This window comes from Festucalex cinctus, chromosome 1 (assembly GCF_051991245.1).
Source record: "Festucalex cinctus isolate MCC-2025b chromosome 1, RoL_Fcin_1.0, whole genome shotgun sequence".
Classification (NCBI taxonomy): Eukaryota; Metazoa; Chordata; class Actinopteri; order Syngnathiformes; family Syngnathidae; genus Festucalex; species Festucalex cinctus.
This window is the reverse complement of record NC_135411.1, coordinates 55,907,608-55,923,478: the sequence shown is the minus strand read 5'-3', so window position 1 is coordinate 55,923,478 and position 15,871 is coordinate 55,907,608. Positions and strand designations below refer to the sequence as shown.

Below are 15,871 nucleotides of genomic sequence, written 5' to 3'. Positions count from 1 at the left end.
GGGTTGGAACAAAATAAAAAATAAAAAAAAACATGCAGCTTTTTGTTAAAAGTGCTTTAACAAAAAGCATATTCTGTATTAGTAGCACACTGCCAAAGGTGCACATACAGCACAACTGAGGAGGCGGGAGTGTAGGGAATCGGGATAGTGTTAAAACATCAAGAGTGTTAGCCTCAGGTGGATCAGGCACAGAGAAGGTGGTGATGGCTCAGCAAGGGCCCCCTAGTGTTTTTATTTTTTATTTTAATGTTTTACTTTAGGAATAGATGAGCTGTACAGGGTCAGTAGAGAGCAGGCTGAGCCATGGTGGAGGGAAGCTTTTTTTGGGGGGGCGGGGGACTGGGTATGGATGGGTTAGTGCATGTGAAGGGGAGTGGCACGCAGCACACAGCATCTCAGCCCACAAGGTCCTCAGAGTCAAGCCACTTCCCATTTCAAAAGCGTGATATTTTATCCAAGTTGAGAGCCACGTTTCCACCAAGTGGTACAGTTCCTTTGAAAGTTGCCAAGATTTTGATGATTAGCAGTATACTGTTTTCAGCAACTTTGTGTGGTGGGTGTTGTGGTACAAATTATGGAAGAGTTATACTGCAATCTGTTGATGTATACGACCACACCACAACAATGACTTTTTGAGATTTCTTCCTAAGGAGTTGCTTGCTCATGCGGAGCTCAGTTGGTCTCTCGATGTGCGAGGAGCGTAGTTGTAGGTCTGCTCCTGAAATCTCTTATTTCATCGTTTTTCAAGATGATGAAATCACGGTCGTTCGCTTTTATTAAATATCAAAGGCTTTTTTGTCTGGTAATGAGGGTGGCACGAGCGCAGACAGATTTGGACGGTTGGTGTCAGTGACAAACCATTTTGATCAATTGACCGTCATTTAAGAATAATAAATTAGTGATTGAACATGATATTTGGCTGGTATTGTATTGATGTAATGTAACAACAGGTGTAATACCAACTTAAACGATACATTGTTTTGATTTCCAGATAAATACTGTATTTTCCGCACTATAAGGCGCACCTAAAATCCAGTGCGCCTTATATATGGATCAATATTGAGCCGCAACAGGTCTCGCTGTCAAGACGCTATCGCTGACCCTGCACGATCGGTGACACGCATGCGCAGAAGATCCCGTCATCTTGGATCGCTAGCTAATACTAATACTTTACCTCAGAGAAAATAATAAAACAGCTGTTTATTCATTTTTGGAGTGAATATTAATAGATTACAAACCAGCTTGCTGACAATTCCAAAGTTTGACTGACCTATCTGACTGTTTTGTTGACATTCCCTTTAGCGCAGCACCATCTAATGGATGCATAACGTAACCCCAGCCTCTACTGTGGCGCCTTATATATGAAAAAGGTTTTAAAATATGTCATTCATTGAAGGTGCGCCTTATAATGCGGTGCACCTTATAGTGCGGTGCGCCTTATATATGGACAAAGTTTGAAAATATGTCATACATTGAAGGTGCGCCTTATAATGAGGTGCGTCTTATAGTGCGGAAAATAGTATTTTTGGAAATGCGAGGATTCCACCAAATGAAGATGTTATGTAAAGGTTATCCTTGGGATAACCTCTGTTGTGAATTAGCTTTAAGTACATAAAATGTAAATGTGCAACGTCAGAAATGGCACAAAGAGAAAAACAGATACATCCATTTAAGGCAGTTGCTTATTTTATATATTAATGTTATTACAACGACACTACTCCTTGTCACGATACACTGCACTATTGACACAAGATAGTTGAGGATTTACCATTCCAAACAGTACCAAGTCAACCTTGAGCTAAGTTACACCACTTAGTGGAAACATACCTAAAACTAAAGGCCATATCAAGAAGCTTTTCTTGTGCGTAACTACCTGGCTAACATGTCCAAAGATAGACCGTCTGAGACGATGGGAGGATTGCGGAGCATCTCCTTTCACTTAATCTAATTCGCCATTTTCATTGTGTGTGTTGGAGGCATTGCAGAGTTTGCTGTGGGGAAGGTTTCACCCCTCCCTTTGTGCCTCTGCAGGATTATGCCACAATAGCAACTTTATTGATTTAGAGCAGAAGTAATAGCTGAGGCTCAGAACAGGGTGTTTAATAAGAAGCTCTCCAAGCGAATGACCTGATTAAGCAAAGATAATGCTCCACTTTCCTTCAATGTGTTTGTACAAACCTTGTTTCCCTGTATCTATATTTAAAAACGGGAAGGGCTGGTGAGGGCAAGATTTGCAGAGATGATGTGCCGGCAGCGTGTCGGAGTGACAGATATGAGTGCACCAAAAGAATGGACGGACAGACAGAAGGACGGACGGATGAAAGCAAAGACGGCGAGTCCAACAGCAGTGCAAGTGGAGTGAAGGCATTTCCATACGAACCTGGCTTTAAATACTGGGCTGTCAAAAAAACAGTCACACGTGACACAACGTAAGAAACCAGGCCAAACGCTTTCAACTGCAATTCTGATAGCTTGGCTACTTAAAAAATGAAATTAAAAAAAAAAAAAAAAAAATATCTAAAACTGCTTCTCTCTGCTACTTAAAAAAAACAACAAAAAAAACAATACTGTATAAAAACAGAAAAGGGAGGCATGTCAAAATAAAAAATCCAACTGTTAATAGAGGAGAAAAGAAAAGCAGAAAGTGTTATCCAAACAAAAGACCTCTACTAACTGGGTGGCGGGTTTTGGAATGTGTGCACTGCGCTGTTACCGGCACAGTGCCTTGCAAAGATATGGCCGGGGGAAGAGACATGCAGGGGAGCCCAACTAGAGACCTCAGAGTACTGATTTGTCAGCCTGCGCAGCAAATTAGGGATTTAGTGTATGTAATTGTGTATGAGAAATATGACTGACATGGCTTAAATCAGGTGTCAGGTTCTGCTTTGACTGCACCTCACCCTGGGATTACACCGGATGCGTGTGCGTTGTGTCTGCGTTGCGTTTCGGCGGCGCAGCCGATACGTTTCCATTCATTCAGATTGTTCAAATTACACCGGCTGCGTGTGGGTTGCGTGTCAACTGCATCGTGCCGGAGCCCACCGCACGGATAGACCTATTTTCTATTTTTGCCAGAGGACGCATCCGTCCGCCTCCGTCAAATGGCAAGCTAGCACAGAACACATCAAGCGGGACAAGAAGACCGCCGCAGTTTCAAAATAAATTGACGGTTACTTTTCAGAATAAAACACTCAGCAGCTCCTATTTCGCAATCGTGTCAGCAAAATGTCTTAATGCTTAACGCTTAATTCGCTATTTAAACACCGGCGAACATGGACAAGGAGAGATTTATAACCGAGGGGGAAAGCAACAAAATTAGATATGACACGGCACATCCTTTTTATCAGGACAACTTAAAAAGGAATGCTGTGCAGAAGCTATAGGAGTGGACGCTGAGTTCAATCAAAGAAAGTCCACCTCTCCTTCTGCTTCTCTGTTGAGCACAGACTTTCTGTGTGTTTGTCATTTTTAATGCCACATTATCGCTCACGATCACGCGAGACACGGCGGGAAGTGGTCGGCGACGGAGATGCCAGACCGCAGCTGTGCGCAGCCGGTGTGAGTTGGCCAAAAAATTGACGCGTCAAGACGCAGCGGAGCGGAGATGCAACGCACATGCATCCGATGAAATCCCGGGGTGAAGCCCAATTCACACTGGCTGTGGAACGGACGCGGTACGTTCTCCGTACGGCGGCCGTACGGACAACGTAAGGATAGAACGCATTCAAGTCTACGTGTCAATTCACACCAGCTGCGGCGTAGAACGACTGCGGCGATGCGGAAGGTTTCCGCAAGCTTTCTATTTCTTCCGGACGCCGCATGAAGCTGAAGAAATTACACGAGCCGGACAGGAAATCGGGCGTCTCGCATCAAGGTAAATCCGGTACATTTCAAAATAAAAATGTTTGCCAATTCGTTTTTTGGGGGAAGGGAAGCTAGCTAAGTAGCATGACACGAGTCAGACATTTAAGACAAAAAATGAGCTCAGAAAAAATTAAACATGACAAAATGACTAAACACAAAACGTACTTACCCATGGTAGAACAGCCATGGTAGAAGTTCCAGAAATAATGTCCAAAAAGCATAACGATGTGACAACAGACAAGCGTGGCTACTGTTTACAAATAGGACTCTATATACACGGTTGTTATTGGGTGAACTCAACTCTTCAGCGTGAACTTGTGGTCTGTCAGGAGCAGATTTCCGGAAACGCAACACATGCGGTGTGAATTGCAGCCCTTACGGAAGCCGTACGGAAAACGCAACACGTCCTTTCCGCAGTCAGTGTGAATTGGGCACATTTCAAAACTTGCCAAACACACTTTTTAGCGCAATGTACTGATTGTGCAACAGTCCAATCAAAAGTTCTGACAATTGGGACTCAGTGTATCAGCGCTGCTGCTACATGTCCTACACTAAGAACTGTTAAGAGGCAGTATACTTACCTCTCCATCCTGATGTTTCTTGCTGAGTAAAATGCCTTAAGGGTCTATCAGGGACTTCTTTAAAGTAAGGAAGTCAGCAGTAACTCATGTGTCTGGTTTATTGGGAAAAGAATATACTTTCATGATCTGTCTTCCACGAAAATCATCAATAGAGGGTCTGTGTAAGTGATTGGGGTACATTTTATGGCTCTGAGGGTGCCCACTGCATATCAGTCCGGGTTGGGGTGGGGTGAGGTAAGACAAGGGTGGGTGAGGGGTGATTGACTAGGAGTAAAAAGGAGACAGTGGGAAGGAAAGTAGGGAGGATAATTGGTGGTGTCATACTGAATGCTACCATGCATGCAATGCAAAACCAATGTTAGATAGAGAAAGGAGCAAAGATCAAAAGGGAGAGGGGTAAATACACGAGTAAAAGATCCCAGTCAAGTACCACAGACCTCTAGCTGCCTAAAGATGACATACAACAAGAGGCTGAGGGGAGGGGCTCCGAGATGTCACGCTGAACCATTCACTGAAACAAAGGACAAGCTTGTGACACAATCAATGATCATGATCAGGCTGTGCCAAATACAGTGGTACCTTGACGGGGTTCCCATGGAGTAAATTCAAGACTTTTCCATTCCATATGAAATTAGATTTAAAACTAACTTTACAATGATCCCACTGTCCCATGTTGTCCAAATTTACTACAGTACACAAATGACATGCATTTGGTCCTGAGCATCCGGAACCATAACCACATCAATGGTTTGGTGGTTCTGCAGTCGTGAATGTGTGATGTTACCACAAAAGTAATTTGGTAAATTATTTCCTAACAAATGTCAATTTAGAAAGACAATTGAATTTATCTTGTGTTAACATTATTTTAAGACTTTTGAAAAATTGACCAAGACATTTTAATGCCAAATAATTAAGACATTATTTTTAGATTCATTGACTCAATGCCTTTTAAGAGTTTTTTAAGGATCCGCAGGAAGCCCACTTGAATTACCGGCGGCCCAACGTTCACGTTTTTAAGAATTACGAGGCGTCATTTGGTCAATTTTTTGCTTTGTGCTCAGTGTAAAAGTCAGAATTACAAGTCTTCAGATACACTGCCGCTCATGTGAAAACTAAATAAAATAAGAGCGACAGTTGCAGATACCCTCTTCGTTCGCTTTTTATTTACCCATAGAGTGACACAAATACAAAAGGAAAACTATCACAACTAGCTACAGTAGGGGTGCACCGATCACAATTTTCCAGCCGATCCCCGATCTTTTAAAAAGTTTGACCTGCCGATCCCAATTTTTGCCGATACCAATTTTTTTCATTACAAGCAGCATATACCTTCAGTGTACCAATCTTCTTTTACTGGAAAACAATGAACAATATCAACAAAATAATACAAATGGGTTGTTTTAACTGAACATGAAGTAGTTCTCTCAAATAAAAATGAAAATCCTATTAGTCATTACAGCAGAAGAGGACAGTGGCTGACTTTTTCAGACTTCTGAAGAGGAAGATGAGATTGGTGGAAAAGATCGGTTTATTTTTAAGGGATCGGCCGATCACCGATCTTCTAAAATGAAGGAAATCGGGGCCGATAAATCGGCCGGCCGATCGATCGGTGCACCCCTAAGCTACAGTATTCCAAAACTCACGTCTAGGAGCTGACACAGACTAACCAGCATGTTCCTGATGTCACGCATTATGCCCCAGCTTCTTATGGGCACACAGCTCAGACGCAGGTGTTGTTGCTGTTGTTGTGACTTGTCCAAACATACAGCAATTCTGCTTTTTTTAAAACCAATGTATTTACATTCTTTTTTTTAATTCTTTTTTTTTTTATTATGAATACCCTTATAAATCAAGGTACCACTATACATAGTAGTCTTCATTTGAGAATGTAACCACTTTTTGCTCTAACAACTTTGTATGGTTGGACGCTGTAGCTCAGCTCCCGGTGTCCTCCCCTCTATCCATAAATAATAGCGCAGGATCTTAAGAGCCACTCAAACCAGGTAAGCAGGCCACCCCTCATCCTTTTGAATTTTTTCCTCCACCCACACGGTGGTGGATGGCTCCCTCTTTGAATGAATATGTGTCAAACAGAAACAGCCGTTTTATTGCAGCTTTACTTTTGGTACACAATAGTGTACAGGTTACTGCAATTGTTTTAGATCTGGTGCTGGCTGTTGTTCCAGTTTGACTGGTTCAGGTAGAACATCCACAAGAGATCGAGCTCGACTCCAAAGAAGCCAAGAGGGTTTGGGCCTGCTTAACACTAGGCTTCAGAGACCACTTTAAGATGGGACGGAAAAGACGGAAGATAGTAAACAGGAAGTGCTGCCTGCGCTAGTCTTCACGTGCCTCTTTAGCCAAGAAAAAAAAAATAAAAAAATGCAGTCCAATTTGCACAAGCACCATGCCAGCACAGAATGACAGAGGGTACTGTACACCGAATCACTGTGTAGTAAGGAGGGTGAGAGACAGAAATTAAGACAGAGGTAGAGAGAATAGAGATTTAGAGTGTAACAGTGATGAGTAAGAGCAAGAAAGAGAGACAAAAACAGTCAAGAAAAGCGTTACAAGGACCCTAGAGACAGGAGTAAGAAAGCAGAGCGTGCAAATACAAACCGGGTCATTGCTGCTTAGCTAATAGGGGGCCAATTCGCTGCAGGAGAGAAATGTCGAACACCCCAAGTTGTGTACAATAAGATAACTGTCCTACAAACACAAACAAATCTAAACTACATACATACACGCGCGCGCACACGCACAGACACGCACAAAAGTATCCATTCACATCATCTAATGTGTGCTTTGTTGTTTGGGGAGTGGAGTAAGCAATGCTCGCCAACTGGGTTGGGCGTTAATAAAGATATACAGTTGAAACCAGAAGACACACAGGCCTTTTTCAGACTGTCTAACATGAAATAAGACTAAAACGTTCCTGGTCTAGGCCAATTAAGATTACCAGAATTATTTATATTAGAGATAGACCGATCATCGTCCGGCGCCGATATTGGGCATTTTGACAAATAGCGGTATCGGCCCATTTTAAAAATCTGAAGGCCGATAAAAGGGAAATCTAAAACCATTTTAATCTCAGGTAGCTATTTATTCTTATTTGCTCCCAGCCATTTTCACTGAAGCAACCCCCTTCACTCCCGGCTCTTTTACTGGATTTTGAATGATTTTGCAAGGCCCACAGAATATTTTGTTCTATTGCTATAAAAACATGGAACCTACCAAAAGAAAGATTAGAATCTCTTCTTTCATCAGCAAAATAAATAAATAAATAAAAATAATAATAATAATAATTTTAAAAAGTACATTTCTATCTGTTTCTGTTTTGCAGCAATTAGCATTAGAATATAGCTAAGCTTATAGCTTTCATCATTATTCACAAATCTGTTTAAAACAGTGGCGAAAAGAGCCTTTTGCAACATGGCCCTGGTTGATCTCTTATTCTCTGCTGCCACGTGCTGGCCGTTTTTGTAGTAACTACCACTGCATCTTCTGTGTTTTTTAAAAAAAAAAAAAAAAAAAAAAAAAAAAAAAAAAAAAAAAGCCTTCTGTATGATCTACCATTAAAAAAACCCCGTATAAATATGTCTTTGGGAGCATGGTAATATTTAAAATAGAACATATTTATAGATTTTTGGGAGCAAATGAGAAAAAAAAATTCAGTTAACTTTACAAGAGATGCTACTGACCCTGAGAAGCGTCTGAACCATTTGTTTTTGTTCCACATTAAATTAAAGAAATGTTAAAGATTAAGATTTCAAGTATTTTTTAAATTTTGAAAAAAACAAAAAAAAAACATTTACCGTAGAAAACGCTAAAATTTCCATTTAACTTTTTAAGACACACTGATAACTTTGCTCACCCACGTATTCTCAGGTCTGCCCATAAATTCTCAAAAGGATTGAGATCAGGGCTCTGCGACAGCCACGTCATTACACTGACTTTTTTTTTTTTTTTATCCTTAAAACCCCTGGGCAGTATCTTATTTTGAAATGACTTGGTCAGAACCATCAAAAAGCCAAAAACGGGTCACAATAATGCCTAAGGGTTTTAAGCCACATAGTAACCAGTTTGGCAACTCTGGTCATTGTCCATTTGGAGAGCCTATTTGCACCCAAGCTTTAACTTCCTGGCTGATGATGTCTTGAAATGTTGCTTTAGTATTTCACATTATGTTCTTTCAACATGATGATTTTGTAAAGTGCTCCGGGCCCTTTCATCCGGTTCAGTTTCGTTTTGTCAAACCACACGATAGGCAAATCTTCAAAATTTAAGTATTTGTCCTTGTGTACACTTACAAACCGAATCCTGGCTTCTTTTGTTGATGTTTCTTTTGGAGTTAAGGCATCTTCTGGAATTTGGATAGAGTGGCCTTTCAGCCCATGCCGGTACAGTATTTGTTTCACTGTGAATAAGGTTCTTGCCACTTGCAGCCAACATGTAACAAGGTCTTTTGCTTTTGTTCTTGGGTTGATGGCATGCATATTTCGGACCAACACAATTATTTCTGGGACACAGAAGCAATCTCCTTCTTGAGTGATATGATGGCTGGGCATTCCCATGGTCTTTACACTTATGACCAGATGAACATGGCAACTTAATGCATGTGAAAATTGCATCCAAGAATGAAACACGCTTGTGCAAGTCCAGTTTTCGTCATGATATATTGGCTGATTGCTTACGACTTTCCCATGATGTTACACAAAGAAGTAGTGTGTTTCAGGTATGCCGTCAAATACATCCACAAGCATGTCTCTAATTGCTGGACTATAACCCGGGACTCACACCGGTTGCGGCTGCGGTGCGGCTGCGGTGCGTTCCGGCGACGCAACCAATTAGATTCCATTCATTCGAATGGTGCCAATTACACCGCTTGCGTGTGCGTTGCGTGTCGACTGCGTCTCAGCTGCGGCGTGCCGCAGCCCTTCCGCAAGGATAGACCTATTTTCTATTTCTAAATGGCAAGCTAGCACAAAACACATCGAGCGGGACAGGAAGACCGACGCAGTTTCAAAATAAATTTTCGGTTACCTTTCAAAATAAAACACTCGCCAGCTCCTATTTCGCAAGCATGCTAGCAAAACGTGATGTGGGCATAGCCGGGCCTGGAGTTAAAGTGTGAGGTGCTCATTCACGGTTTGGACACCAGCGAACATGGACGAGGAGAGGTTTTTATTGGCGGTGGAAAGCTACAAAATAATAAAAGTCCACCTCTCTTTCTGTTTCTCTGTTGAGCACAGACTTTCTGTGTGTTTGTCGTTGTTTTGAATGCCACATGATCGCGCGCGGCTACGCGAGACACGGCGGGAAGTGGTCGCCGACGGAGCTGCCGGACCGCAGCTGTGCGGAGCCGGTATGAGTTGGCCAAAAAATTGACGCGTCCGGAGGACACGGTCAAGACGCACCGCACCGCAGCCGCACCGCACACGCAACCGGTGTAATCCCGGGGTCAGGCACACCTGACTATAAGCCGCACCCACTACATTTCTAAAGGAAAAAGCATTGTGTCCATACATAAGCCGCATCTGACTATAAGCCGCATGTGCCTACATTGAAAATGAGATATTTACAAAGAAAGACGGAACTATGTAAGTGAGGACCAGTGACCACTTTCATTATTGTAAGCAGAAGATCTCGCTTACCCACTTCAAGCTCTCAGAGACGCTACATATGGTAGTATGCCATTAGCAGTATGCTAAAACATACGCTAGTGCTAGTTTTTAAAAAGGCCGAGAGCAAAAACAATGTACTCAGGTTGCTTTTGATCAATCACAAATCCCTCAAAGTCCTCGTATTCTGTATCCAAAATAAACTGGGCAAGTTCTCCATCAAACACATCAGGCTTCATCTCATTGTCAGTCTCGTAGACGTGCGCTCCTCGGAAATCATGCCGGCTTTTGCGTTCGCCCAAGCATTCACGATCCATTATCCATTGATAAAAATTGTGGTGTAAGTCTCATGGCACTGCCTCCCAGTCTCTCAGTCCCGGTCATCCAGACCAATTTGAACGCCTTGTTGACACCGATGTCCAGCGGCTGAAGAAAGTTTCTTCCTCATTGAATCTCACGGTCTCTCTTTCTGTCTCTCTCTCTCTCTTTTTCTCTCTCTCTCTCTCTCTCCCTCTCTCTCTCCCTCTCTCTCTCCCTCCCTCTCCCTCTCCCTCTCCCTCTCTCTCTCCCTCTCCCTCTCTCTCCCTCTCCCTCTCCCTCCCCTCGCTGATCGCGTCATCTTCACATAATAGTATCAATCAAACAATTAACTTTAAGTGGCTCGTTAAGCTCTAAAACAAGCAAAAAACAAAAAAAAACAAAAAGAGGACACATGCTCACCTGAACCTGCACGCTTTAACTTAATGGCAGAAGTTCCCCACTTCTTTTCATGTATCCTTCCGCCGATGGCCTCATTCACAGTACAAAATAGATCCCCAAAGATATCAATGTGAAAATAAATCAATTTGTTGATGGGAAATCCTCCCAAGCAGAAAGAGAAAAAGATCAAATATTCTCTCGCTTCTAGTGTTAATTTAATTAATTTTATGACTACAAATGCTTGTTACGGTTCAGGATGAAACATTCATATATTAGCCGCATCATTGTATAAGCCGCAGGGTTGAAAGCGTGTGAAAAAAAGTCGCGGCTTTTTGTCCAGCAATTACGGTAACTCAAATATTGTTAATAAACCTGTCAAACTTTCGAAGACCATCTGGGTTTTCTCAAATTGTTTAAAAGGCACAGTAATCTTACTGTATGTAAACGTCTGATTAAAAAAAAATAAAAAATAAAAAATTTATGAAAAATTGTCCAAAAAATACCTTCCTGTCATTATTCTGGTATTGATCAAATAAAAATAATTTTAGTAGGTAATCCTAACTGACCTCAAATGGGACAATTTGTCAGATTTCATGTCACACACTGAGTTTAAAATAAAAAAATTAAAAAAGGGGGCGGGGGGTGGAAAGTATTTTTACATTGTGTATATAAGCTTCAGGTTTTAACTGTATATGAACAACTCACTTGCACTTTTGAATCAAATAGCAGCTCTATAGATAGTAACAAAAAAAAAATATTTCTTCCGTAAACAAAAACCTTAACAGTGCTTTATCCACTCCATTGTTTTTGTTTTTTTGCAACTCTTCTCAAAGTCTAACAAAGGATAATGACGATGTCATTTTCAACTAAAACCAAACATCATCTACCTAGCATATATACTATCAACTTAAATGTCACACAGGAAATGGATAGCAGAGGACACAGGGACGGGGTTTTGAGAGATATTAATGGACACGAGATGAGCGCTCCTATTGGTTAAATTGAGTCAAGAGGACACTTAATGTTCAAACAAAATAAAACAATGTAATCCCTGCATCCACTCTCACAGCTGGTCCAACGATGAGGGACAACAGGATGAGGCCTTACCGATTCAATGGGCTTGTCCAGGGAAGCCTGCTCCAGCTCCACTTGGCCATCTTCATACTGGTCAAAGTGATTCCCGCCCTGAATGACACACATTTAAAAAGCCTAGTTCACACACATGAAGTGTTTTTTTTTTTTTTTCTTTACTGTCATGAATTATAGAACATCTGTTTAACTGTTACAGTCGACTTCAAACAAAAAAATATAATTTAGACAAGGGTAAAACATCACTGCCATGGCCATTGTACACTTATCCTGCAAAAGGTGGAGCCATGCAACTGCAGAACCACACAGTATGAATTTATGGGCTTTTTAACTCCAAACGCACACATTGCATTCTGGGTCATGTCCACTACTTGTTGCATAGCGGTTATTATGCAGTTGGATGCCACACTGACAGTACACTAAATAGCGTTTAGTTACTTCATATTGTGTTTATTTGTTGCACTGTTTTGCCGTTGTGTGCCTGAAGCGTCAACGTCGATTTGATTGACAGCTCGTTGTGCACCTCATTAAAGTCCGCTCTGTAACTAATTAAGTGTCTCAAACACCGTTTAACTACACGAACGTGTTCTCTTCCGTATGTTAGGCATTAGTAGAGAAGTGGACTAAAGTACAATGTGCTTATTTGCTCGTTTTGTTTCTCTTTTCACGTCATGTCTGCCGTCAGTTGGGACATTATGCTCTCAATGGGCGCCGCCATTATGTGACATCTACGGCCGTAGTTGGCTGCAATTAATGTTCAGTGATGTCATTTAATTACGTGCATCATACTTTGAGTAATTAGCTCATGTTTGGTGTGTTGTATAACTTTCTCGTGTGTTTCCATTCATGTGGACAGCTAAGATAGTGCTTGTTAATGTGAATTAGCAATGTTGCAGCCCAGTTATTATTTAGACAAGTAAATCTGTGCCATTAAGTGATACAGTATAGTACAGTAGTGAGAGAATAGTGTGCCCATATACACACGTGTCTGTAAGTGTAAAACACATTAAACAGCAGAAACTGGCAGCGGTCCACTGCAACAATGTCTGTTTAACCAAGTTATTCTTACTATTATTATAACCAAGTTATTTTACTCTACCTTTTTTTTCTGCGTTGATTGGGACATCCTAAGTGGCAGTAAACTACATGATGAAGTGTGTCCTGAAGCTGTCTTTGGTAGTTCTCTTGTAGAGAGTAGCATGATATTGCTGTTCTAGATTTAAGATCATAAGTTTATCAATACTATATGGTAACAATAATCATCATCATAATGAGAATAAGGTCTACAAGAACTGCATGGTGTTCAGGGATGAATAGTTTTTCTCATGGCAATTTTTTTTTTGCTGTAGTAATAAGTAATGCCACAACTGATGCACATTTTGAATGACAGGGTTCCTTCTATTACTTTAAATATGAAAATATAACATTTATATAATAAAACTACAAGTATCCCAAATACCATAAAGGTAATGTCATGTTGCCCCCACATTTAACTCCCCCCGCCACCAACGTCTTATTGCAGATGGAAGGATGGAAGGAGGTTTCGAGAATGCGTATCATAAGTTATTTTATTTTTAACTTTTACATTTTCAGATAAATCTAGACTATGCCCAGTGGAGTCAATGCATTAATACTGTAGCATTTGTGAAATAATTAAGCCATGCAGTGAACTAACATCTTTAATGTCAGTTATTGTCGGCCGTAACCAAGCCACAACACAACATGCTAATGTGCGCAGCTGTGTTGCCTTCACGACCCGTCCAGATCATGGGAAACTACATAAACAGCCACACACCCACAAGGGTTTCTGCAATACCAGTAATTCTGTAACCGTATGCACTTTTGTCTATTTACTTGATTTAATTTTTTTTTTATTAAGGTTGACAAATGTCAATGCATATAATTTTACCAAACGTTCACCTACCTCATCCTCATGCACTATTGCACTGAGGGTTGAATAAATGCATTCCTACTGCATAATGCATACATGCATGAATGTTATGTTTTTCCAGATAAACCAATTATAGTTCTGTATTAATTTTAAAACTAACTTATTTTGTGTAATTATCTGTTAGCCATTTCATATAGAAAATAAATTCACATTTGAAAGAGACACATTTGTTTGCTGTTATAATCAGAGCTACTAAAACATCAGTTTTTCCATTCCTGAATGCCCAAATTGCAGAATATATATATTATGAAGGCTATATTAAATTTAAAAACATTAATTTATCGGCTATCGGTATCGACCATACAACGAAGGAAATTATCGGTTATCGTATCGGTTGAAATTTTTCATATCGTGCATCACTAAAACTCAGTGATTAGAACATTTTGATCTGAGGTATGTGCGCTCAATAGGGATGTCCCGATCCGATCATGTAATCAGAAATCGGGCCCGATCACGTGGTTGCTGACTCTATCGGTATCGGACGTTGTCTCGCGATCATTACTCGGATAAATATACAAGGTTATGTGTATGTATGTGTGTATGTATGTGTATATATATATATATATATATATATATATATATATATATAAATAACTTTTTATTAGATCTAGAGTTGCCCGGTGGCAGTGAGACCTCATTTTTTCCACACAGCTTAGCGTGCGTCAAAAAAATAAATAAATAAAAGAGAAAAACAAAACTTTTTGAATTTTTCCTTTTTTAATTTGGTGGAGGGACTATTAGTTGGTTAATCCATGGAATAATTGATAGGTGACTGTATTAAAAGTATCAATTCATGGTTTTATGAATCAATATTGGGCTATGAAAAGGAATATCGATATTTTAGACCCAGCACTAGATCTTAATTAAGTCATTTTTGCAGAGCCCTACTTATCTAACACAATATATTGTTATATTTTCACATACTTCAGATTAGATTTGGAATTGCTGAGGTTAATGCTCCTGGACCAGAGAATGTGATTTCGCTAGCACAATATACAAGCCCACAATGACGTGATTTGATGCTATGCTGCTCACTAATTCAGATTAAAACAGGAGCCTGCATCAGCACCAGTGATGCCAGCAAGGGAGGGATTATGGTGAACAGAACTGCCATGGGAGAATGAATCAATTTCTCCCACACACACTGTCTCACTCTTTTCGATGACTTTGATATCAGGCCACACTGCATGTGCTTACGGTGCAGCACTAATCCGCTGCAAAATTGTATTCTCTGGACTCTGGTGCATTGCTCTCCAATGCAAATAACAATATGAAATAGGGTATGGCATGATTAATCAATTTGATAGAATTTTGTTGATGATTTAGGTCTCATACTGCATTTGATCTTATGTGTTAATGTGAAGTACAATAATCCCAAACTTTACACATTCTGGTTTTATGTACTCTGTCCTCCTGGTTTGCTGGCACCTGTAATGCGTGGAGGCTGATTTTGCCATGGACGGCGAAGCGGGACAGCAACACACATAAACAACATTTATTTTAAACTATAACAACAACAAAAAAAGGAGCGTGCTCGACGCCATCACGCATTACAAAAAGACCATTCAGTACAATACAAAAAAAAAACATTCACCGCCAAAAAGGCAAAAAGAAAAACTACTAACACACAAAGAAAAGAAAGCGCCACCTTGTAGTGCGGTGCCACACTGCCGATTGTTACACACCGCATCAGTTTATTTCTATACAGAGTCGTGCGTAAGACTGCATTAACATTGGCCCATGAGGAAAAACGATTCCTGCGAAGTTTCAAGGCAGAGAGAGATTTTGTTTCAACATTTTTTTGTAATTTAAATCGATTAATTGTTGCGGCACTAATTTTGGTATTACTAAAATTGTTACTTTGCCTAATTTGTCAATCAAATCAAAATATTTGAATGCCCTTCTCTAGAAGGGAAATTATAAAAAGTTTCAACGAGCTCTGTGTGCCCTATAAACCTAATATAACAGCACAGTTTTTTTCTACAGCTCCAGATTAAGTCGCCTGTGTAAAGTACAATGCAGGTCAATAGAGTATGCAGTTTGCAGCAATATCCACTAGGGGTGTC

The 15,871-nt window shown here is 40.5% G+C and overlaps 1 protein-coding gene across 5 annotated transcripts in view; it reads right to left on the bottom strand.

Moving 5' to 3' along the window:
- The window catches only part of gpatch8 (G patch domain containing 8), a 39,482-nt gene that overhangs the window by 18,778 nt on the left and 4,833 nt on the right, over positions 1 to 15,871 (bottom strand). Inside the window, exons 2-4 of one of the 5 annotated variants that reach the window (XM_077495717.1) lie at positions 11,873 to 11,950; positions 7,065 to 7,101; positions 2,381 to 2,398 (exon numbers count right to left, since the gene is read on the bottom strand). Coding sequence is in view for 1 of the 5 variants with exons in the window: in XM_077495706.1 (XP_077351832.1) it covers positions 11,873 to 11,950 (78 nt within the window). In the remaining 4 variants the exon portion in view is untranslated. Of the gene's footprint in view, positions 1 to 2,380; positions 4,956 to 7,064; positions 7,102 to 11,872; positions 11,951 to 15,871 lie in introns of those variants that run through there. The other 4 variants (XM_077495731.1, XM_077495706.1, XM_077495749.1 and 1 more) reach the window with 4 other exon arrangements.